Source organism: Callospermophilus lateralis, chromosome 8 (genome assembly GCF_048772815.1).
Source record: "Callospermophilus lateralis isolate mCalLat2 chromosome 8, mCalLat2.hap1, whole genome shotgun sequence".
NCBI lineage: Eukaryota > Metazoa > Chordata > Mammalia > Rodentia > Sciuridae > Callospermophilus > Callospermophilus lateralis.
In genome coordinates this window covers 88092765-88116511 of record NC_135312.1, presented here as the reverse complement: position 1 = coordinate 88116511, position 23747 = coordinate 88092765, and the positions used below count along the sequence as shown (strand labels likewise).

Genomic DNA, 23747 nt, shown 5'->3' with positions numbered 1-23747 from the left:
CAGGAGCAGTATTTATACATTTCACACAGCTTATCTAATTAACATAAAATAGATACAGCAGTCAACCAATAAGGAATCTCCACACTTAATGGCTCGCTGGCAGTTACTTCACAAACCACTCCCTCTGGCATTTTGCCAGGCTCCATCCAGACTTGTTTACAGACTCTAACATTTTAGTAGGGTTTTTCTAGAGGTAAAAATACCTTGAACAATTGTGGGATGTGAACCTAGAATATGATTGGGAGGGTCTGTAAATCCATGTATATGTCATGCCAGTATCTCTAGATCAAATAATAAATGTACAACTTCCAACATAGAAAGGAACCTGAAAAAAATTTAGTATTTTTAAAAGTGGTCCTCCTTAAAAATGTTGGGATCCATTTAGTTAAACCAGAGGAATCCTTTTCTAGAGGCATTATTGTCCCTTATAAAAGACAGATATGGTGGATATTTTTTGGTACTTTAAAATGGAGCTTATATGTTGGACAGTTTTCATGTATAGATGAATGGATCAGGAAACTTTGGTATATATACAATGGAACATTACTCAGCATTAAAAGAGAATAAAATCATGGCATTTGCAGGTAAATGGATGAAGTTAGAGATTATAATGCTAAAACCAAAGGCCCAATGTTTTCTTTGATATGAGGATGCTGATTCATAATGGAATTGGCGGGGGAGCACTGAAGGAATGGAGGAACTTTATATAGGGCAAAAGTGAGGGAGGGAAAGGAGGGGGGAAAGCGGGTAGGAATGATGGTGGAATGAGTAAGACATCATTACTCTAAATACATGTATAAGACATGAATGGTGTGAAAATACTTCGTGTACCATCAATGTATTGAAAAATTGTGCTCTATATGTCTAATATGAAATGAATTGCATTCTGACATCATGTATAACAAATCAGAATAAATTTAAAAAATAGACCTTTTGATGGACATAATGCAAAGCTAGTTTTTTTATAATTTCTGTGTGGATTGTTTTTTCTTGTGGATTGTTTTTTGATCAAGTTTTATCCTCAAAGAACTTTTCTCCATGATATTCGATGGATTTCTGATGGCTTATTAATTATGTGTGTTTCTCAGGTATTAAAATATTTTTATCTGTACATATATATTTATAACTGATGACACATTATTTAAAATATCATTACTTTTTATTATCTCGACATAAAAATGATAGGAAAGTAACTATGATATCAAAAAGCCCCAACATGTAGTTTTTTACATAACTAAATATTTGGTGAAAGATCCAATGATTATTGCTAGTAGTGTTCCTCCTTACCAGTATAGAAAATAGAAATCTGGTCTTTAAGAACATAACAGGGTTTTATTGATTCATTAATTTGGAAAGAGCCTATTTCCTTTTCTAGGAAAACGGCATTGAAGTGATGTTTTCTCCCCACCCTTGCCCTACTTGGACCCTTGACTGGAATGGTCTTCCTGCAGCAGTGAGTCCAAAGGAAGGTGAGGTTTTTTTTTGGTTGTTGTTGTTTTTCCTTTTAAGTTTTTCTCATAATCTGGATGCTCTCTTCAGATCCATCTTCCAGTTCTCTACTTCTCACTTTGTCTGTATCTAATATTCTGATTATACTGTTGTTTTAATATTATTTTTATTATAAAAATTTTATATATACATCATTCAGATTTAATAGTTTCCACATTTGTTTCATTTAGTCCTTTTTTTTCTTTGCTGGCATATTTTAAAACAAATCCTAGGTAATATGTAATATTTTAGTACATTTGTTAATAATACAATGACATCTCAAATAATCAGAATGCCATTACTGCACTTAATAAAAATTAACAAAAATTCATTGATCATCTAATTCATAAACCATTTTACCCAGCTGCTCAAAATATTATTTGCAAAATTTTTTTCTTATTGATAGATATTTAGGTAAATAATTATATTATTATTTGAAACTATATTTGGTTTGTTTGTGATACTGGAGACTTAACCCAAGGGCACTTTAACATTGAACTACATTCTCAGCCCTTTTTAACTTGAGACAAGTCTCATAAAGTTTCTACCTAGGCTGACTTCCAACTTGCAGTTCTCCTTGCTCAGCTTCCTAAGTAGCTGGAATTATATTGTATGCCACTGTCTCCAGCTGATTTGTTTTTGATAACCTTTTCTTGTTTATTTTTTAATTTCCCATTTTTTATGATTTTATATTGTATATTTATTCTTTCTAATAATTGATCTTCATAGTGGTTTAATTCTATTTGGTTTTTTTGTTTGTTTGTTTTTGTTGTTGACTTTATTCCTGGTATCTTATTCAGTTTTGGGTTATCTCAATTGTAAGATTTTATACAATTTGAGTTAAGGGTAAATTCCCACAAAAAAAGTTTATATTTATTTGTTATGTCAGGCTTCTCAAAGTATTAGAACTTTAAGATCATTTAGTATTAATTTTTCCACTTCAAATTCTTTAAACTTTTCTATCTGGAGCTGAGATTTAAATAGATAAATTTTCTTTTATCATTTTCCTTTTTTGTTGTACTGCACTTTTAATGCACAATTCTCAGAGGGAATAGAGCTTTTCAAGGTTTTTGCTTTTATGTTGTGATATTAGTTATAACACTTTACCAAGCAAAGGATGAAGGACTAGCTTCTTCTTTGTCCCTGCTATTAAAATTTACATTCCCCTTTATTAGAAAATATTCTCAGGGCAGCTGCGGTATCAGTTCAAGATTATCATACCAGTTTTCAGCCTCTCACCAAATTATAAACCCTCTCACCATTTTTTAAAGACTGTATGATTTTCCTTTAATCTTGGAAACCAAGTTAAACATATAAAAGATACTTGTTGGATTTCATATACCATTTAAAGTGCTTTTTTTTTTAAGGGTAAAATTGAGACTAGTTAAAAGACCTATTTCTTTGGTTATTCACCTTTTTATAAGTTTTATATTTAACTACATATAACTTTTGATTTTAAAATATTCTTTGAAGTAGTTTGCCTTCTCTTTTCACATTCTTCTCATCTGTGATACTACCTAATATTTTCCATCTTATAAATCAATTCTCTTTTTTGGTCAAATAAATAATTAGGATTCTTAAATAATAGAAGAAGTTTATGTTGGGGAATTAAGTTCTGTGCTTCAAGGATATTTTATAAAAATGAAATAGATATTCTTTTGTCTTTTAGTAATTATGTACAAACATATCGCCAATGAATTTGTTAGTATTTTAATTATAAGTTATTTTTAATATTCAAAAATTTAGATATTTTTATGATAACTTGCAATTGGATTTTGTTTATATACTGTTTGGTTATGATATAAATTTTGATAAACTTATAGTTTACTAAATAAAAAAATTCAGGCTTTCAGACTAAGGGTATAACTAAATGATAGAGCATGTAGTTACCATGCATGAAGACTTGGGTTCAGTCCCCAGCACCAAAAAAGAATAAGTGAAATAAAAATCAGACTTTCATCAATATTTATATTTATTAAGAAATGAAAAATTTTCTAAATGTTACACTTTTTCTTTATGCCTAACTAACCATAGAACCAAAGTATTTTCTATTATTAATAAGAGCAATCTTATGTCAACTGCCATTTCAAGAATATCTAACATTAAGCATTCATGCCAGTCATTTTTCTGGTTTGTTTGTAAGAGTTAATTGACTATATTATTCATTGTATTCCTTTAATTGGATCATCTTGTTTTCATAAATATTATGACAAGGAATAAACTGAAATAGCAGAGCTATATGCTTATGCACATTTCATTTAATGTTTCCTAAAAAGCTGTAGACTTCGTTAAATTCTGGCAGTGTTGTAGCATTTTAGATTTGCTGTTTTCAGATCTGGCAATTTCCAACATTGCATGATGGTAGGATCTTTGTGAAATAACATTATTATATTGGGTCACTGAGGGTCACTATGAATGTTACAAGAACACATTACTTATTTTCTTATACTAACTTTTAGGACAGATTTTATTGTAATAAAATTTTGTTGATACTTGGTTCATGTGGATGTCTCAAAGACCTTCCTTCTACTAAATCTGTTGAACTACATGAAAAATTTGGTGCATATTATTCCCTTTAATAATACTCATTTTCTTTACTGACAAAGGCTGTGTTAATCCTCAAGATGGAATCTAATTTTGAATCTATTCAATCTGCCCCCTGCTTCTCTCCTCACATCTTACATACCCTCCCTTAACTGTTAAGTTTCTTTTATACAATTTATTTGTAATATTTCCATGTCCTCACTTTTATTTTTCTAGCAGCCTTGAGTATTGTCTTTTCGGCTTTTCTTGCTGGCTGAAAGTATAAGCATCTTTTAAGTGTCAATTCAAATGCTGCTTCCTTCATTAAGCCTTCTACCATGGTATCAACTTGCCTGAATTTAAAAACTAGCTGTGCAGCCACCTAGATACTCTATAGCCAGATATTAAACTTTTCTATGCTTCAGTTGTCTCATTTATAGAATGGAATAATAATAGTAATATGTCTTATAGGATTATTGATATATTCCATGAATTAAGCACTAAGTACCATGACTAGTAAATTATAAATGTTAAATTTAGCTAATATAGTGATATGAATTAATAACTCCCTCTCAACATTCCTTTAGTGCTTTCTTATACTTCATTTTTGGTACTTAAATTATGCTTCTTTTATGTTATACTTATTTACATGCATGTTTTCCTTCTCCAATAGAATTACTTTGATTATAAAATTCCTATGGATAGGTACTCATTAATTTTTTATTAAATAGAATGAATTAAAACTACAAATACCTTTTTTTAACTTGCCAAATTTCTTCATAAACTAAGCAACTCTTTGAATTCTTTTGTCTCATGTAAATTTAAATTACTAAAATAATGGAACTTATTCAGTTTGAAGAAAACTGAACTGTAGAATTTAATATGCATTACTTTTTTATGGTCTGTTTGAAAGTAAGTTATAGACATCATTCCCCTTTATCCCTAAATACCTAACTCTTCCTAAGAACATTTTCTTACATAGTCATAGTTACAATTATAAAAATATAAGAACTGTATATTTAAATATGATATTGAAAGCATATTACTGTATAATTTAGAGTCTAGTAGATTGTGGCATATTTAATTTTACGTTTATTTAGTGTACATTACTATGAGACAGTTTCTAGCCTTTGTCTTTTATAATATGGACTTTTTTTTTTAATAGTTCAGGCCTTTTGTAGACTGTCTCTTGATTTGGAATTATATGATGTTTCTCCATGATTAGATTCAAGTTATGCTTAAGCAGTAATACTACAGAAGTAATGTTGTGTCCTCCCATGCATCCTATCAGGAAGCACATTATGTCAGTTTGTTGGTTAAGATAATGTCTACCAGGTATCTCTTCTATAATTTCACTATTTTGTTTTTTTGAATTAATAAGCAATTTGGGGGGTAGATACTTTGAGACTATGTATGATCTTGTTTCTTTTCACACTTTCATTCACTAGTTTACATTCACTTGATGCCTCTTGCCTATAACAGTTGCAAAATGGTGATTTTAAAAAACTGTGTCATCCTTCTATATTTATTAGTTGTCACACTACATATGAAAAATTCTCCCTTCTTATTTTTCTGTATTTGTTATCAGTATCAACTCATGAATTTTTATTTTATTGAATGAGTTATAATCAAACCCTATCATTATTTTAATGCTCAAGTTGTCCTAGGATTTGAGTCCTTTTGAGCTGGTTCCTACTCTTTTGGAAATGCCCCATTCATTCTATGGCCACTTCTTTAATTTATGGCATAACAAAATGTTGCATGGTCATCTTATTTTCCTGCCCCAATCCTAGAATCAGTGGTTCCTCCAAGAAACTGTGCTTCCTGTTAGTAGAAAATAGCATTTAAAAACAGATTTAGAACGAGGTATCATAATGCGTATATTCGGGAAGCTGAGACAGGAGAATCACAAGTTGAAGGCCAGCCTGGATAACTTAGTGAGACCCTGACTTAAAATAAAAAGGAGTGGGTATTTAGCCCATGGTAGAGTACCCCTGCGTTCAATTTCCAGCACTACCTAGGTGATCTCAGCATAAATGTATATGTAGATGTAGAATTAATTATGAAATAGGTCAGTTTTACAATGTATAGACACAATTATACAATCATACATCAATATCTACTGATATATCTATGTCTGTTTTGTATGCTGACACTTCTAATTCCGATCAAACTCCACAAGACTCTTCCTAATTTTTTCAAATTCAGTATCTGTACTTGTCTTTTTGAATAGCAAAAATCATGTCTCCCAACATTGTTATTGTATTTTCTCATTTGTTCAGTTCCAGGATATATGGACAGTAGTCTCAGGATTGGCTGTAAGCACGTCTATGTGAAAAGTATAACTTCTAAATCAAATTCCATATATTTTACAGTTATATTCATCTTAGAATTAGAGCTATATCATCAAAATTCTCATGCAGATAATTGTGATCAAATAGTTTTTCACAAGATGAATTCTAAAAAATGTAAGGAATGAAGAGTGGGTATTAATCATGCCTTATGACAAAAAGAGATTTGGATATAATCTCAAATATTCAATTAGCAGTCTCCTACTTCAATGAGAACATTCAGGCCATTACATACTCTCCATTACAGTTTGGTATCAAAACCTGTGTGATTTCCTCCTTTGTGTGAGAAACTAAAATAAGTACTGTTTGAGTCTGAGGATCACTTTTCTCAAGTTCTTTACTAACCCCCTGTTTCTCGTCTTGTGAATTTCCCCCTCAAGTATGAAAGAGGGAATAGATACAATCTTTTTCCTTAAAGCCTAGAATAGCGATATACTTAACCTCATGCATTATTTGCCTGTGTGGCTCTCTCTGTTCTCTGGTACTTCTTCTTTTTTTTTTTTTTTTTTTTTTAAACCAGGGATTGAACTCGGGGGCACTTAACCACTGAGTCACATCCCCAGCCCTATTTTACATTTTATTTAGAGACAGGATCTTATTGAGTTGCTTAGTGCCTTGCTTTTGCTGAGACTGGCTTTGTATTTGCGATCCTTCTGCCTCAGCTTCCCAAGCTGCTGGGATTATAGTCATGTACCACCATGCCCAGCTTTCCAGTAGTTCTTAGGTAGGTAATTCCTATACTAAATTTTTTTGCTTGGCTCAGAATAACCACATTAATGGTGTAAGAAGATAAGACAGCCAGAAGTGTGACCTTACAGAAGATAAAGACTAGTTGCTCAGGTTTTATTCAAGTTATAATCTTCCTTCCTCCCGTGTCCACCCTCCTTCCCTCCTTTCCTTCTTTCCTTCCTTTTCTTTTTTGGTACTGGAGATTGAATCCAGAGACACTCTACAACTGAGCTATCTCCCCTGCTTTTTTTATTTTATTTGTTTTTAATTTTGAGATAAGGTCTCATTAAGTTGCTGAGGGCTTCACTTAGTTGATGAGGCTGGACTGGAACTTGCCATCTTCCTGGCTCAGTCTCCAGGTTGCAGGGATTGTGGGTGTGTGCCACCATGCTGGCGAGTTATAACCTCTTTTAATCTTTCTTTGAATGCTTTAGTGACTTAGAAATATGGCCCAATTAGGTATATCTGAGGTCTTGGTTTTGCTTTTAAGCTACATGAGAGTATCCCAGAGTAATATGGGAATAATGCATAAAACATTAAATATTACTACTCATTCATCCTCACCCTTTGCTACTTAGTTTGGATTATATAATTCTCAGTTCAGATAAATGAAAAAAATATATATATATATAATGCCAAATTTTATCTAAAATAGGTAAGTTTTCTCTTCTTTAGAAGGCATTAAACCAAGCAAATGCCATTGCTTTGTATAATTACATGCAAATTCTTAGAAGGATCATAACTGATGTATTCTAACTCTTTATATAGATCATTTATTGTTTTAAGCAAATATATAATTTTTCAATTCTAGCAGTGTATTATCCTCTTTTAGAAGCAAAACATTTCTTTTTATCAACTTTTATATACAGTAATTATAGATGACTAATGTTTTACATTTGAAAGCTTATCCTGATTAGGATCATTTATGTAAATATTCATTTTTCTCCACTTCTTAAACAATATTTGAGGTTGAAAATAATGAATTGATTTTTTCCCAGATTAGCCAGGATTTATTTTTCATTAGACCCTAATTATGTTTTATATAGAGAATCCAAGAACTAATTCACAAATGATTATTTTTGGCATTAAGCAATGGTTAATGGCATTAAGCATTGTATTAATGAACCATCTGTAATTGATAATTCAGTAACTGTTGAATATCATCAGTAATTGTGTGTGGTTTAACCTAGTACCTCTGGGGAAATTTTTTAAAAGGCAGAATATCCAGATTGTCCAAATTTTTAAAAATTGACTTTCTTCAGAATGATATGTTTGAATAAATTGTTTTTTATCCATGTCCAGGGCTATCATCTTGTTATCTGCCCTCTTATTAGTGATTCTCAAAGATAAGTATGAGCTCCACCTTTTACTGTTGTCATTTCTTCCCTTTCCTTTTTACCTACAGCAGTTAATACACAGTAATGTGTTATCTGCATAGCTTTGATATTTCCATTTCATTTGCAACTTCACTCCCCAGTCACTTTTGACACGTTATAATTTTTATCCGCAGTTAAACTTTCATTATCTACCCCAAATTTTATTTTTAGTATAATTATTAAGATTTTTATTGAATTAATGGGTTTCACTGCACCATTTACATACATACCTATATAGTATCTTTATCATGTCCACCTTCCTTTCTGCCTTCTCTTGCCTCCCCTACTTCTCTACTCCCCCCCTTCCCTCCCTAAAGATTCTAGATTCTTTTTTGTTTTTAATCTTTCTTTCTTTTTAGTTTCCACATATGGGGGGGGGCACGTTTTACATGTCTGAATCTGGCTTATTTGCTTAACATGATGATCTCCAGTTCTATCCATTTTTCTGAAGATGACACTTTTATTTATGTCATATTTATGTTAGATTTCATTCTTAGTTATGGCTAACTAATGCTACATTATGTATATATACCATATTTTATTTATCTGTTCATCTACTGAGCATCTAGGCTGATTTCATATATTAGCTATTGTGAATATTACCCCAGTAAACATGAACATATGCAGGTATCTCTTGTGTGTGTGTATATATATATATATATATATATATATATATATGTGTGTGTGTGTGTGTGTGTGTGTGTGTGTGTGTATATATATATATATATATATATATATATATATATATTTATATCCTTCAGATATACACCCAAAAGAAATAGCTACATCATATTGCATTTCCATTTTTAGTTTCTTGAGGAACCTGCATGAAGTTTTTCCATAGTATCTAGAGTAATTTGCATACCCATCAATAGTATAAGGGGTTTTTCCTCCACATTATGACCAGCATTTGTTTTAGTTTGTTTTCTGGATAGTAGCCATTCTAATGGGGGTGAGAAAGATTATCAAATGTAGTTTTGATTTGCATTTCCCTGATAGCTAAAGGTATTGAACATTTTTTTTTCATATATTTGTTGGCCACTTAAGTTTTTTCTTTTAGGAAGTGTCCAGATTGTTTGCCCATTTTTTTAAAAAAATTGTATTCTCTTTTGTTGTTAAGCTTTTTGAGCTTCTTATATATTCTGGATGTTAATCTTCTGTCAGATGAATAGCTGGCAGGTTTTCTCCCACATTATAGGGTGGGTCTACAGTCCACTAATTTTTTTTTTTTTTTTTTCTGAAAGGAAGCTTTTAATTTGATATAATCCCATGTGTCTACTCTTGCTTTTGTTTCTCAAAATTAGACTCCTATTAAGGATATTGTTGTCTCTGCCAGTATCTTGGAATGTTACTCCTATGTTTTTTTCAAGAAGTTTCAAATATTACATAAGGTCTTTCATCCATTTTGAGTTGGATTTTGTACAGAGTGAGAGATAGGAGTCTAGTTTCAATCCTCTGCAGATGGATACCAGTTTTCACAGCATCATTTGTTGAAGAGTTTGTCTTTTTGCCAATGTATATTTTGGGCAGATTTGTCAAGAATCAGTTTATTGTGGGTACATGGGTTTATTTCTGGATCCTCTATTCTGGTTTACATGTCTATTTTTATACCAATACCATGTTGATTTTATTATATGCATCCACACTATTTTTTAAATCAGATATTATAATGCCTCCAGCATGTTCAGGATTGCTTTGGCCATTTTGCGCTTTCATATGAATTTTTTTTCCTAGTTCTGTGAAGAATGTCATTGATATGATGGGTGTTATAGTTAACCTGTAGATCACTTTGGGTACTGTGGCCATTTTACCAATATCAAATCATGAACATGGATATCTTTTCACCTTCTAGTGGCTTCTGGAATTTCTTTCTTCAGTGTTTTTTAATTTTTAATATAGAGGTTTTTCATCTCTTCGGTTAGTTTTAGCCCTAGATTTTAAAAAAAGCTATTGTGAATGGATTGCTTTTGTTGATTTATTTCTCAATAAGTTCATTGTTTCTTATTATGGTTTAGATATGAGGTATCCCTCAAAAAGTTCATGTGTTAGACAATGCAGGAATGTTCAAAAGTTAAATGAGTGGATTATGAGAACTGGAACCAAATCAGTGGATTAACTCATTTGATGGATTAGTAATTTAAACAGACTAACTGGGTGGTAACTATGAGCAGGTGGGGCGTGGCTGGAGGAAGTAGGTCACTTGGGGGGTATGGCTTTAGGGATTGTGTTTTGTCCCTGGCTTGTTGCTTTCTCTCTCTCTGCTCCTAGCTGCTGTGAGCTGAGCAGCTTTCCTGACTATGACCTTTTGCCATGATGTTCTTCCTTATCTCAGGCCAGGTCAATGGAGTTGTCCAACTCTAGACTGAACCTTGAAACTGTGAGCCCAAAAGTAAACTTTTTCTTGTCTAATTTGTTTTTGTCAGGTATTTTGGTCACACTGCCAAAAAGTTGACTTAACACATTAGTTTATAGAAAAGCTAATGATTTTTGTATGTTGATTTTGTCTACTTTGCTGAATTTGTTTATCAGTTTTAAGATTCTTTCAATGGAGTCTTTAAGGTTTTTCTAAATGAAGAATCATATAATCAGTAAACAGACATAATTTAATTTTCTACTTTCCTCTTTGTATCTCTTTTCTTTGTCTTGCCTAATTGCTTTGGCTAGAATTTCTAGTAGTATGTTGAATAAGAATTATTTTCTTTAGTCAGCATTCTATAAAGGGACAGAACCAACAGAATATATGAATGAATGAATATATATATATATATATATATATATATATATATATATATACACACATGCATACACACACACACATGTATTCTACATGTATAATTATTTGTATATATCATATAAAATTAGGGTAGCTTATATGATCAGAAACTGAATAGTCTCATGATGACTTCTGCTCACTGGAGAGACAGAGGAAGCAGTAGTGAGTCAGTCCAAAAATCTGGAGCCTCAAAACAAGCGGGACCAATGATGTAGCCCCAGTCTAAGACTGAAGTCCTATAAATTTAAGTTCAACATCCATGGGTGATGGTGGTAGCAGTAGATGCACTTGCTAGGAAAGAATTTCACGTACATCCACTGTGGCTTCCTCTTTCTTCTCTTTTTGTTCAATCTGAGCCCCCAACCTGTTGGACAGTGCCATCAACGTCCAGGGTGAGTCTAAGTTAGTTTTCCTCCCATGCCAGTGTCTTTGGAAACACCCTTCTAGATATAATCAAAAGTCTCTTAATCCTAGGTGTCTCTTGATGCAATCAAATTGATAATCCAGATTAACCCACGCAAGTCCATCATTTGTCAACCTGACACCCAATCATATCTCTTTAAATTTTACTTAACCTCCAAGTAAACACAATAATAAGGTCATAATTCTATTTGACATGGTATAACTGCTGCATACAACCAAAAATACAATAATTGCTTCCCCAGAAAAGAAAGCAAAGTTTATGAGCGAATCTTACTCTGACACTTCACAATTTAAATAGTATAATAAAGACAAGTACTAACATTAAAACAATCAATAATGCTTTATAATAAAGGAATAAGAGAAGAAAGGAAACAAAAAAATCCACTTAATATACGTGTATATATGCACAAACATATTCTTAACAAAATAGGAAAGAAATATGATAATTATAATCTTGATTTCTGTTACCAGTTTTCTTCAGATGACTCCAGAGTCTTACTCCAAAATTCCAACAGCTTCCCCTGATTCTCCTTCAGGGGCCTACCAAAGACTCCAAATAACATCACTATCTGCCACTAACACTGCAATTATCATTGGGTTTGCTGGATTATATGACACAAGTGCCAGAACTGCCAAAGCCTTCTCCTCTTCTGGGACCCACTCAGAATTAGCAGCTTGTGAGCCAGTTTGCTGTCCCACATACTAATGCCTGTGGAAACACTTTCATAGACACGGTTTCTCAATCCTGGGCACCCTTAAATATAATCAAGTAGACAATCTAGATTATCATCACGAATAGTGAGAGTGGCCTATATTTTATTTTTTTTGTTCCATATCTTAGAAGAATTGTTTTCAGTTATTCCGCATTCAATATGATATTGGCTTTGGGTTTGTCATCTGTAATGCCTACTATTTTGAAATATGATCCCTCTATACCTGATTTATTATGGACTTTTATCATGAAGGGATGTTTAATTTTTCAAAAGTTTCTTCTACAACTAATGACTTGATTGTGTGATTTTTATCCTTAATTCTAATGTGTGATGTATTACATTTCAATTTGTGTATAATGAAACTTCCTTCAATCTCTGGAATGAAACCAACTTGATGATGATATATAATTTTTTTTTTTTTTGTGTGTGTGTGTGTGTGTGTGTGTGTGGTGTAGGGATCAAACTCAGGTCCCCACACAGCTAGGCTAGCACTCTACCTACTGAACCACATCCCTAGCTCTATGATCTTTTTTGAGGAGGGAGGTACCAGGGATTAAACTCAGGGGCACTCTACCACTGAGCCACATCCTCGGCCATATTTTGTATTTTTATTCAGAGACAAGATCTCACTGAGTTGCTTACCACCTTGCTTTTGCCGAGGCTGGCTTTGTATTCTTGATCCTCCTCCCTCAGCCTCCAGAGTCACTAGGATTATAGGTGCCTGAGTCCAGTGATTCATTTAATCTGGTGTTTAATTTGCTTTATAAGTATTTTGTTGAGAATATCTATAATATTTTTGTTCATCAGAAATATTGGTCTACAGTTTTCTTTTGTTGTTGTGTCCTTACCAGGTTTTGGAAACAGGGTAATATTTGTTTCTGGGTCTTTTTTTTCCTTTTCCTTTTTCAAAATTTTTAAATTTGTTCTAATTAGTTATATATAACAATGAAGTGCATTTTGACACATTGTACACAAATTTAGCACAACTTCTCATTCTTGTGGTTATATATGATGAAGAGTCACACCAGTAGTGTAATCATACAAATATATAGGGTAATAACGCCTGTCTCATTCTACCATCCTTCCCATCCCCATGACCCCACCCCTCCCCTCTCTCTTCTCTGTACAATCCAAAGTTCCTTCATTCTTCCCTCCATCCCCAACCCCCACCACTAGAGATCAGCATCCACAGATAAAACATTCGGCTTTGGGGGATTGGCTTATTTCACTTAGCATGATATTATTTGATTCCATTTATTTACCTGCAAATGCCATAATTTCATTCTTCTTTAATGCTGAGTAATATTCCGTTGTGTATATGTACAATATTTTCTTTATCCATTCATCTGTTGAAGGGCCTCTAGCTTGGTTCCATAGTTTAGCTATTGTGAATTGATCTGCTGTAAACATTAATGTGGCTGTGTCAATATAGTATGCTGACTTTAAATCCTTTGGGTAAAAAAACAAAGGAGTGGGATAACTGTGTCAAATGGTGGTTCCGTTCCAAATTTCCTGAGGAATCTCCATACTGCTTTCCAGAATGGTTGCACCAATTTTCAGTCCCACCAGCAATGCGTAAGTGTATGCCAACATTTATTGTTGCTTGTATTCTTGATAATTGTCATTCTGACTGGAGTGAGATGAAATCTTAAGAGTAGTTTTGATTTGCATTTCTCTAATTGCTAGAGATGATGAACATTTTTCCATATGTTTGTTGATCAGTTGTATTTCTTCCTCTGTGAAGTATCTGTTCAGTTCCTTAGCCAATATATTGATTGGTTATTTGTGGGGTTTTTGGTGTTGAGTTCTTTATATATCCTGGAAATTAGTGCTCTATCTGAGGTCGTGTGGTAAAGATTTTTTCCCCATTCTTTAGGCTCTTTCTTCACATAATTGATTGTTTCCTTTGCTGAGAAGAAGTTTTTTAGTTTGAATCCATCCCATTTATTGATTCTTGATTTTACTTCTTGCGCTTTAGGAGTCTTAAAGGAAGTCAGGTCCTAAGCAAACATGAAGAAACATGCTGGGGCTCTTTGATAACATAGTTACTTTCCTATCATTTTTATGTTGAGATAATAAAAAGTAATGATATTTTAAATAATGTGTCATCAGTTATAAATTATTACTGAATCATTCTCTTGATCAGTATTATTGAATTGCCTTTGTCTCTTCTGAGTTTGGATTAAAGTTTCTTTTGTTCAGATATAAGTATAGCCACTTATCCGTGGTTTTGTTTTCCATTTGCTTGGAATATCATTTTCTATCCTTTTGCTGACAGACTGTGTAAGTCTATACAGGTAACGTGAGTTTTTGCTGGCAGCATATTATTGAGTCTTATTTTTTTCAATCCAATCAGCCTCACTATATCTTTTAATTGGAGAATTAAGACTATTTACATGGATTTCTCAAGTTTCTCTTATCTTGGAAGGTTTTTATTTCTTCTATGATTCTGAAAGATAACCTTGCTGGGTATTATAATCATGATTGTGAGTTGTTTTTTTTTTTTTTAGGATTTGAAATACATTATTTCATGCTCTGCTGGTATTAAAAGTTTCTTCTGAGAAATTTGCTGTCATTTTGATACATTACCTTTATATGTGATTTGGCGCATCTCTCTTGCAGCTCTTAATATTCTTTTTGTTTTGTTTTTCTTTTTTCTCTCTTGTGGAGAGTTTCATTACTGGTCATGTCTATTTCAAATTATAAATTTCTCCTATACCTGAATATCCATGTCTTGCCCAAGATGTGGGAAATTTTCTGCTATTATTTCACCAAATAGGTTTTCTATACTCCCAACATGTTGATATTCTCTATTATGCCAATTATTTGGATATTCAGGAGTCCCAGATATCTCATATGTTCTCTTCAAACCCAGGGCCTCATGTATGCTAGCAAGTATGTTACCACTGAGCTACATCACCACCCTTAAATTGAGTTTCTTTAATTTGACTTTTTATTTCTAAGATTTCTATTTGGTTCTTTTTCAAAATCTCTTTTTATTGATGTGCTCATATATATACTGCTTTGTGTTCCTCAATCTATTCAGCTGTTTATTTGTATTCTCTTGGATTTCATGGAGCCTTTTTTAAAAAAGAAAAATCATCCTTTTGAATTCTTTGTTGGGCATTTCACCTACTTCAGTATCCATGGCATCCATGATTAGAAAGTTATGAACTTTGGGAAATGTAATATTGCCTTGTTTGTTCATATTTCTTGTGATTGTTTGTTGAGATTTTTTTCATCTGTTAGGATGGGTATCTATTTGTGTAACATCCTTTATATGAGAGCCTTTTCTTATTGTATGTCTAGTTTATCTTGTAGTGTTGAGTTTAATTACAACTCGACTTCATATTGTAGTTTCCTTGTGGCTTCTCCCTCTAGGATTTATGGATTTTGATAAAGTGCATACTGTATCAGAACCTGAAGGACCTATTTTCTCAATAGGTCTAATGACAGTAGAACTTCCCCCTGGAAGTTCAGACAGCTGAAGAATAAATAGCAGAGTATATGGTGTGTAATCTTTGAGGAAGTCCCTCTCAGGTGTTGGGGCTCTCCTTGGGCTCTCGTGATACTGATTTTGTTACTTGAAAACAATTCTGCTGTTGGCTGTTCTGATTCTAGCGATGGGCCAAGAACTTTTACCCTCTGTTGAGGCACTACGACAGGTCCAGTTTTTTCATGAGAGAGGTATGGGCCAGGGTCACAGTGACATTCACCTCATCTTGCCAGCAATGTACAATCTGATAAGGTATGAGAGCTACCAATATTGAGATCCCTTGTAGGTATGGTATTCGCAACCATTTTGTTGTTTCTTTCTGATGCTGGTGTTTAGGAGGGGGAATCAGACATGTGTATTTGGGAATGGATTATCAGCTGGGGTTTTATCACATCATCCTTTAAGTTTAAATACCAACCAAGGTTCAAATGGAACTAAATAATGGCTGGAAAAAATGTGCAGTTCCTCCCAGTTGGGCTGGGAGTATAGCTCACCCACAGAAACCCATCCAATTTGTTCAACATGCTGGGCTCAATCCCTAATACTGCAAAGAAAGCTAAGAGAAAGGGGATGAGAGAAAAGCAGAAATAAGCTAAAAGGCAAATAAAAATAACTGCAACATAACCAACAATCACAAAGATAGGAGGAAAATCATATAGAATAAAATAAAAAGTAAAAAACATTATTAAAGTTAATCAGAGGGGGAAATGTAGGATTTCAGTTGAAGAAAGGAACAAAGAAAGTGCATTTAAAAAGAGAAAAAAATAATATTAAAAAGAGCATGAGAGAGAGAGAGAGAGAGAGAGATACAAACAAGCATGAAAGAGCAACAAAAACAGAAATGTTAATTAAAAAATGAAGTTCCTCTCTACCAAGGTGCTCAAATAAGTGGACATGAGAATAAACTTGCAGTTTCGCTACATGTCTTTATAAGCTCTATACCCCCTTGAACAGAGCAAAGTCCATGGGGATTATTCATCCCTCATCCTTCTTTCCTTTGTGGAGCATGTTAGGTGACTAGCAAAAGTGATTTGTGACTGGAATTGTTTGGAATCCCTCTGAGCTGCTTTATACATTGGAAAGAGGTAGAACCAAATGCAGAGCTCCCTAGAAACAAATTCCCTCTGGAGCTATTTGCATTATATATATCAAGAGTAGAGTAGATGCTGACACCACAGCTTTTCAAGGAGCTAGTAGAGAATGTAGAACTTCCAAGAGCTACACACTCAGAAGGCAGGAGTAACACCAGCTCTGTGCATGTGCCCATATGCCCTTAAGGGCAAAAATAGGATATGGAGTCTCATCTGTGCTGGGTGGGAGTGGCAGATCTCATGTGATCAACTATCCACAGTTTTGATATTCCCAGTACTGGCTCCCACATACCATTGCACCTATCTGTTCACTCCCCCAGGCTCTTAATAGTTGGCCTAGCAAACTGTCAATTATAAAGAGAGTTACCTTCTGTTTTCCCACAATCTGAATCCCAAAGCAATAAAGTCAGATAGTAGGGCCCTTCTCAAGATGGTTCCCAGTTACACCACCATGAAAATAGCTGTGAAGTGCAGAAAACTTCTCCAGAGTCAGTTCTCCAGGAAGTTCTTAGAATTATTGTTTATTTAGTTTGTATTTCTTCAGGGTGCTGAATCCTGTACCAGTTGTGTTCACTGGAACTCTCCTTCTTTCTCTTCTATCCCTGCCAAAGGAGCACTTGACCCCGCTACTCCTGCTGTGCTTCTGTGCATTCTGTTTTAAGGAGTTCTGTTTCACTCTATTCCAATATTTAATTTTTCTGAGCCCAACTCTGGTTGTACATTGTTGAACTTTTATTTTTGACCATTTATGCTAGCATTCTCCCACACTCTCCCCCATCAGGAGCACCTGCATTCCAGTTTTTTAATTCTATCTTGTGGAGGTACAGGTGAGTTATGGATGCCTGTAATCTGACATCTTGGGGAAGTCTCCACTGATTCTTAAAGTTAGCAGAAAAAAAAATATAAAATAAAATTGTGAAAAATGATATAACTAGTAAAAATTGGCCTCAATACAAAGTCAATGCACTTGTCCCCACCCTCTTTGTCATATGCCTCTATAGACCAACAGGACCACCCCTAGCAGAAGGGATTTGGATAAGTGAGAGAATTTGTCGAGGTTTTGAAGTCAAGGTTTTTGAAGGAGGGGTGGATTCTAAAGTGTAGAAAGAAAGAGCTAAAGAGAGCCTTGCCCCCCTTGCTGATTCTTAACCATATTCTTAGTATGGTTACCTCCTGGATACACTGAATGTGTAGGAGCATTGCTTCTTATCAGAAGGTCAGGTGTACTAAAAGTTCACCATAGCAAAGAATGATCTTACCCACAAGTGTCAATAGTACATCAGAATCCAAAACATAAAAGCTTGTTTTGTGGGTGTTAGATGGGTTGTGATTTTTTTGCCCTTAATTGTTGTTTTTTGAACTAGGACTTCCATCTGAATCATTTGAAAGTCTTGTTAAAATAGTTTTCTAGGCTTTATCCCAAAGTTTCTTGTACAGGTTTGGAGTGGAACTCTAGAATTGCATTTTTAAGAAGTATGCAGGTGCTGCTACTTCTGTTGCTTTGTGGACCACACCATTTGAAGTATTACCCTAGGCTGTTTCGATTTCAGTCTTTGCTTCAAATCTTACACACACTATCAAAGCTGTCCATATTTTTCTTTATAACTTAGTTCTATGTTTTTATCATGGAGTTAGTTAGATGTAAGAGCTTATTTATGCATACCTCTGAATGATTTGCTAACTGAAACCTTTTACTTTAGGCCATTTTTACTAGCAATTTAAATTGAAGTAGAAGCATCCTGATAATGAAAGTAAAATTAATAGTTTCTTTCAAGAAAAAGTTCTTTTTCTGGAATCCCAGTTTTAGACTCTTATTTTTTTCTATTTAACCACACTAGATAAGATTTGAAGTTAGCATAAATATGTTCTTGCTTCTAAAAACTCCTTCTAGTGAGATGGTGTAAAAAATATATTCTTCACAGGTTTTTTGTTGTTGTTGTTTATAGTCAATAAGAGTATAAGTCAATTTACAGTTTAAGACTATTAAGTTTTGAACTTTGTGGCATTTATAATTCCAAAAGCATACCAAGAGAATGAAATCAAAGGATTATTGGTTTTTTCCCCCCTGCTTTTCTGGGAAATAGTTCCCTAACATAAATTTTTTTGATTTCTGTTTAAGTTATACTTAATTGTAAAATTGAAAACTCAACAATATTTAACTCAGAATTCTATACATTTATAAGTTTTTTTCTCTTTTGTCAAAAATGGTATTCTTAAAAAGCATTTGATGCTTTATCAAGGTAGTATTTATGGTGTTTTAATTGTCTTTAATTGTCTTGTAATTGGAAGAATTTAGACTCAAATGGTTTAAAATATAATAAGATTACAAAGAACAAGTTTGTTATTTGCCTAGTGGTACTCTTTAAACTCAGTGTCAAAACAATAATACTTTGCTGGTAGGAATGGGAAATGATACAATCACTCTAGAAAATAGTTTGGCAATTTCTCACAAACTTAAATATGCAATTACCATAAGACTCAGTAATTATACCCTTGGACATTTATTCCAGAGAAATGAAAACTTATATTCACACAAAAATCTGCAAATAAATATTTATAGCAACTTGATTCTAGCCTTCAAACTAGAAATAACCCAAATGTCCTTCAGTGGGTGAATAATTAAACAAATTTTATTGCATTCATGCAACAACACTACTCCACAATACAAAGGAATGGACTGTTAATACTTGCAACAAATTAAATGGATATCAGTGGCATTATGCTTAATGAAAAAAGCCAGTCTCAAAGTATAATCATATAGTATACTATTGTATACCCATTCTCAAAATGATAAAGTTAGAAAGATAGAAAATAGATTAATGGTTGACAGGGAACAAGGATGGGCTGCTTCTTGTGATGATGAAGTAGTTATGTGGATCTATACATGGGAGCAAATTGCATAAAATGATGCCTTTATGCATAAATTAATGCATAGAAAAACTGTAGTTGGTAGTATTATATTAACAATGATTTCCTACTTTTAGTATAATACTACAACTATTTCTGATATCAATATTTGGAAAGCAAGGCGAAGAGTCCCTGGTTCTTCATAAACTATTTTTTCAACTTCGTGTAACTCTATAGTTAATTCAAAATAAAAAGTTATTAACAAAATTTAAGCAGAAATATTAGAAAAAAGTCAGGAAGACAAAGAGTAGTGAAATATTTCTTAGCTTTTTTTTATCTTTATCAGAAGATGGAGATGGGTTGTAAGTCAAATGATATTTTGATCCAAGGCAAAAGCTACAGATATCTTAATGTATCTCCTTTGTAATGAATAGCAATGTAAAGCTAATATACACAGATAAATATTGACTTTCACCTTTGATAGACAGTCCATTTCACAGGTTGCTATTCCCAAGCTCTCAGAAAAATGCAGAAAGTCAAATTGACATGGCATAATTTGAGTTTCATTATCAACATTGCTTCAGAATAGTGATAATATAGTATAGGAATAGCTCAAGTATTGTGCTCTGTTGATTAGTTTACATTAGGTGCCCTGTAAACTTCAAGGTACATTGAGACTGTTTTGATGTTATGTGATAATGTTGTGAATGTTATATTCATGAGGAGGAGAAGTAGGGAAAGTTTTTTTTTTTTATAGTAACAGCTTACTAATGCTCAATTTTAATTATATATTTGCAATTGAAAACTGAGACCGAGTATTTTGTTTTGACTGTCAAAATGATTGAGTGAATGAATTTGTTTTAAACTTTAAATTCAGCTTACATGTCCAAAGAGTACAGTTGTGTAACATACTACTAGCTAAATCCTCTAGAACCACTTTGCTGTAAGCAAGGTCTGAAAAGAGTAGCAAGATTAAATTCAAGTTTTATTCCTTGAGAGTCCTCAGCAAAAATAAGTGTAGGACCAGATTTACCATAGAGGCAGCAATTCTTTGACTAAGGAAGCACTGGTAAAATGGCCTACAGCTTTTGTACCTTAAATTACCACATAGCTCACTTAAAAACAAAACAAAACACTTTTTATTTTTTATTTTTTTTTTACATTTTTTGTTTCTCAGCCATGAAACTAGACTTTCTTCTTAGGAAAATACATGACTTTTTTTTTTTTAATATTAACTATTGCATGTGACAAAAGAAAATATTTAAAAGTCTTTGTTTTATTTTTTTTCTTGGAGGTAGATGCATTTTAATTTTTTCTTTATTATGTTATGCTTTGTTCTATTTTCTAGGGTTAGACTTTAAAAACCCTATTTATAGATCATGTTGTTAAATACCTTGTACACAGAGATCATGATAAATGATTACCAAGAAGAGTTTAATAGCTAGTATCCAGCATACATTATACAGAATCTTCTGAGCAATACTTCTGAGTGTGTTGCTTTTTAAACCAAATAAAAGTATTTGACATGACAAAGTATCTAAGTGACTATACAATTTATCTGAACTTTATTTAAATAAGGTCAAATGTACAGTTTAAAACTTACTTGAAATTTTTTGTCCATATACAAATGAACACGTTGAATATTTATTGAACAGTCAAGGAGATTGATCTTTTTTCACCTTCATTAAGTCACTTGTTGTAGCACTAGGCAAGTGTGAGAATTAATTATTTTAGGAATAGTCTGAATTCACTGATAAGGAACTTCAGATTATCTATTCAAAGGTGAATATTATTAAGTATTAGTACTTTTCAGAGTTTTTATTGTTTTAAAAGGTTAAAATGGGGTTTCAATGCAAAATAAAATACCTATTTTTGAAAACCAACACCAGCCAATGGTTCTAATCCTTCTTCAATTAGTCTTGAAATGTAGTTGGGATGGGACCATTTTACCTCAGCAAGACTCTTATGGTTATGAATCTGCAGCACTGTTCATGTCCTGCTGTATTTATAGCAGCTCCTGCAATATTTTAGAGCTCAAGATATATGATTCAAGAACACTTTTTCTAAGAATTTCTTTTGATGTTTTTCCTGTGATCACATATAACAAATACTATAATAAAAGGTTTTCATGTTTTAGAAAGAGGCAGCTTTTGATGAAAATTCATAAATAATTTTACATAAATTATGAATGTGTAAATATTCATTAAGACCTCATTTCAAGTAGACCACAACTTCTTAGTGGTTAACACAAGGATGAGAGAAAAACTTTTGCTCCAAAATAAAGATATCTGTAATAAAATGAACAGTTTCAGCCTTCAACATCATTTCTAATGAAGATCAAGGAATGAGCTACAGAAAACACTGACAGAATTATTCACAGAGTTTTATAAAAGTATATGTAACTGCTCTGAAAGCCCTGAGAGAAGATTTCCATTTATAATTAATGCAAAACTAGCTCTATATTGATTCCATTTTATACATTTGTAAAGAGGTATTTTGTCACATAATTTATTACTTTATTACTTTTCCATACTCCTTTTGAATACTTCACAATAACAGTTTTTAAACTTAAAAATTCTTGATATTGCTAAACTTTCAATAATAACTATTTTTAAACCTAAATATTTAACATCACATTTAGGAGATGGAGGGAACCAATGATGAGGATCCTTATAATTCCACTAATGGAAACTAATTAGTATTATTCATTTTAGTTTAAATTGGCATCCTGTGTATTATTCCACACAGTTATGATAAAAATCAGCTCAACTCCACAATGAACTATTTTATTCTGTGCTGTGAAGTAGCTCCTCTCACACCCAAACTCATTTATTATTTTTATTTAATTAGGGAAGCTCACATTGCAGAGATACCTGCAGCAAGGAAATTTCTCTAATAGCTACACAATAACAATAACTCACAAGCACTGAAATAATACAGCTGTCTAAGTTTGAATAATTGTTAACCTTAATTATAGGGCAAAAATGTAGTTATACCTAATTAATAAATGGGAAAATGAATTGAATGTATGCTTCTCAAAAGAAGAAATAAAAAATGGCCGAAAAATATATGAAAAAAAATCTTTAACATCATTAGCTATTAGGGAAATACAAGTCAAAACTACTCTGAGGTTTCACTTCATACCAATCAGAATGGCAGTCATCTAGAATACAAACAATAATAAATGTTAGAGAGAATATGGAGGAAAAGGAACTCTTTTACACTGTTTTGGGGATTGTAAATTAGTACAACCACTATGGAAATCAGTGTGGCGATTCCTCAAAAGACTATGCATGGAACCACCATGCTATATCACTCCTAAGTATTTATCGTAAAAAAATAAAATCATCATACTACAGTGATACATACATACTCATGTTGAGCCAGAAGAATAAATACCCTGACCTCAGTCTCCTTTTTCTCATCTCCTGCTGGGGCTTCTCTGAGACTGAGAAAAAAACAAACAAACAAACAAACAACAACAAAAACAGTGTTCTTCCTGCTCTCACTCTCCACTTAACACTTCTGACACTAGATGGGTAGAGGTTTTTACCTAATAACACACAATTCTCCAAGAGAAACCTGCTGGGTATCCTCTAATTCATATCCATTCTGACAGGACCTACATGAAAATTGAGTCAGATCCCACAGGTTGAGGGATCAGAACCATAAAACTGCTCTCTACTTTAGATGCCAATCCCAAGTACTATGTTGTGACTTGTACTTCTGTCCAATTGAATATAAGTTGGGGCTCCAACAATGTTCTCCTTGGATTCAATTAATTTGCAAAGAGAACTCACAGATGTCAGTTTATTACACATATCAGTTTACTAATAAAGGACATTAATAAACAGCCAAATGAAGAGATAAATAGGACATGGTGTAGAAAGGTCCTCAATGTTTGAGCTTCTGTCGCCATGGAGTTTGGGTGTACTAC

At 33.0% G+C, this 23747-nt stretch overlaps 1 protein-coding gene across 1 annotated transcript in view; it reads left to right on the top strand.

The window, feature by feature from the left end:
• Positions 1 to 23747, top strand: part of Gstcd (glutathione S-transferase C-terminal domain containing) — a 161550-nt gene that overhangs the window by 20549 nt on the left and 117254 nt on the right. The window contains exon 5 of the mRNA XM_076864595.2: positions 1376 to 1469. Within this exon, the coding sequence (XP_076720710.2) occupies positions 1376 to 1469 (94 nt within the window). The remainder of the gene's footprint in view (positions 1 to 1375; positions 1470 to 23747) is intronic.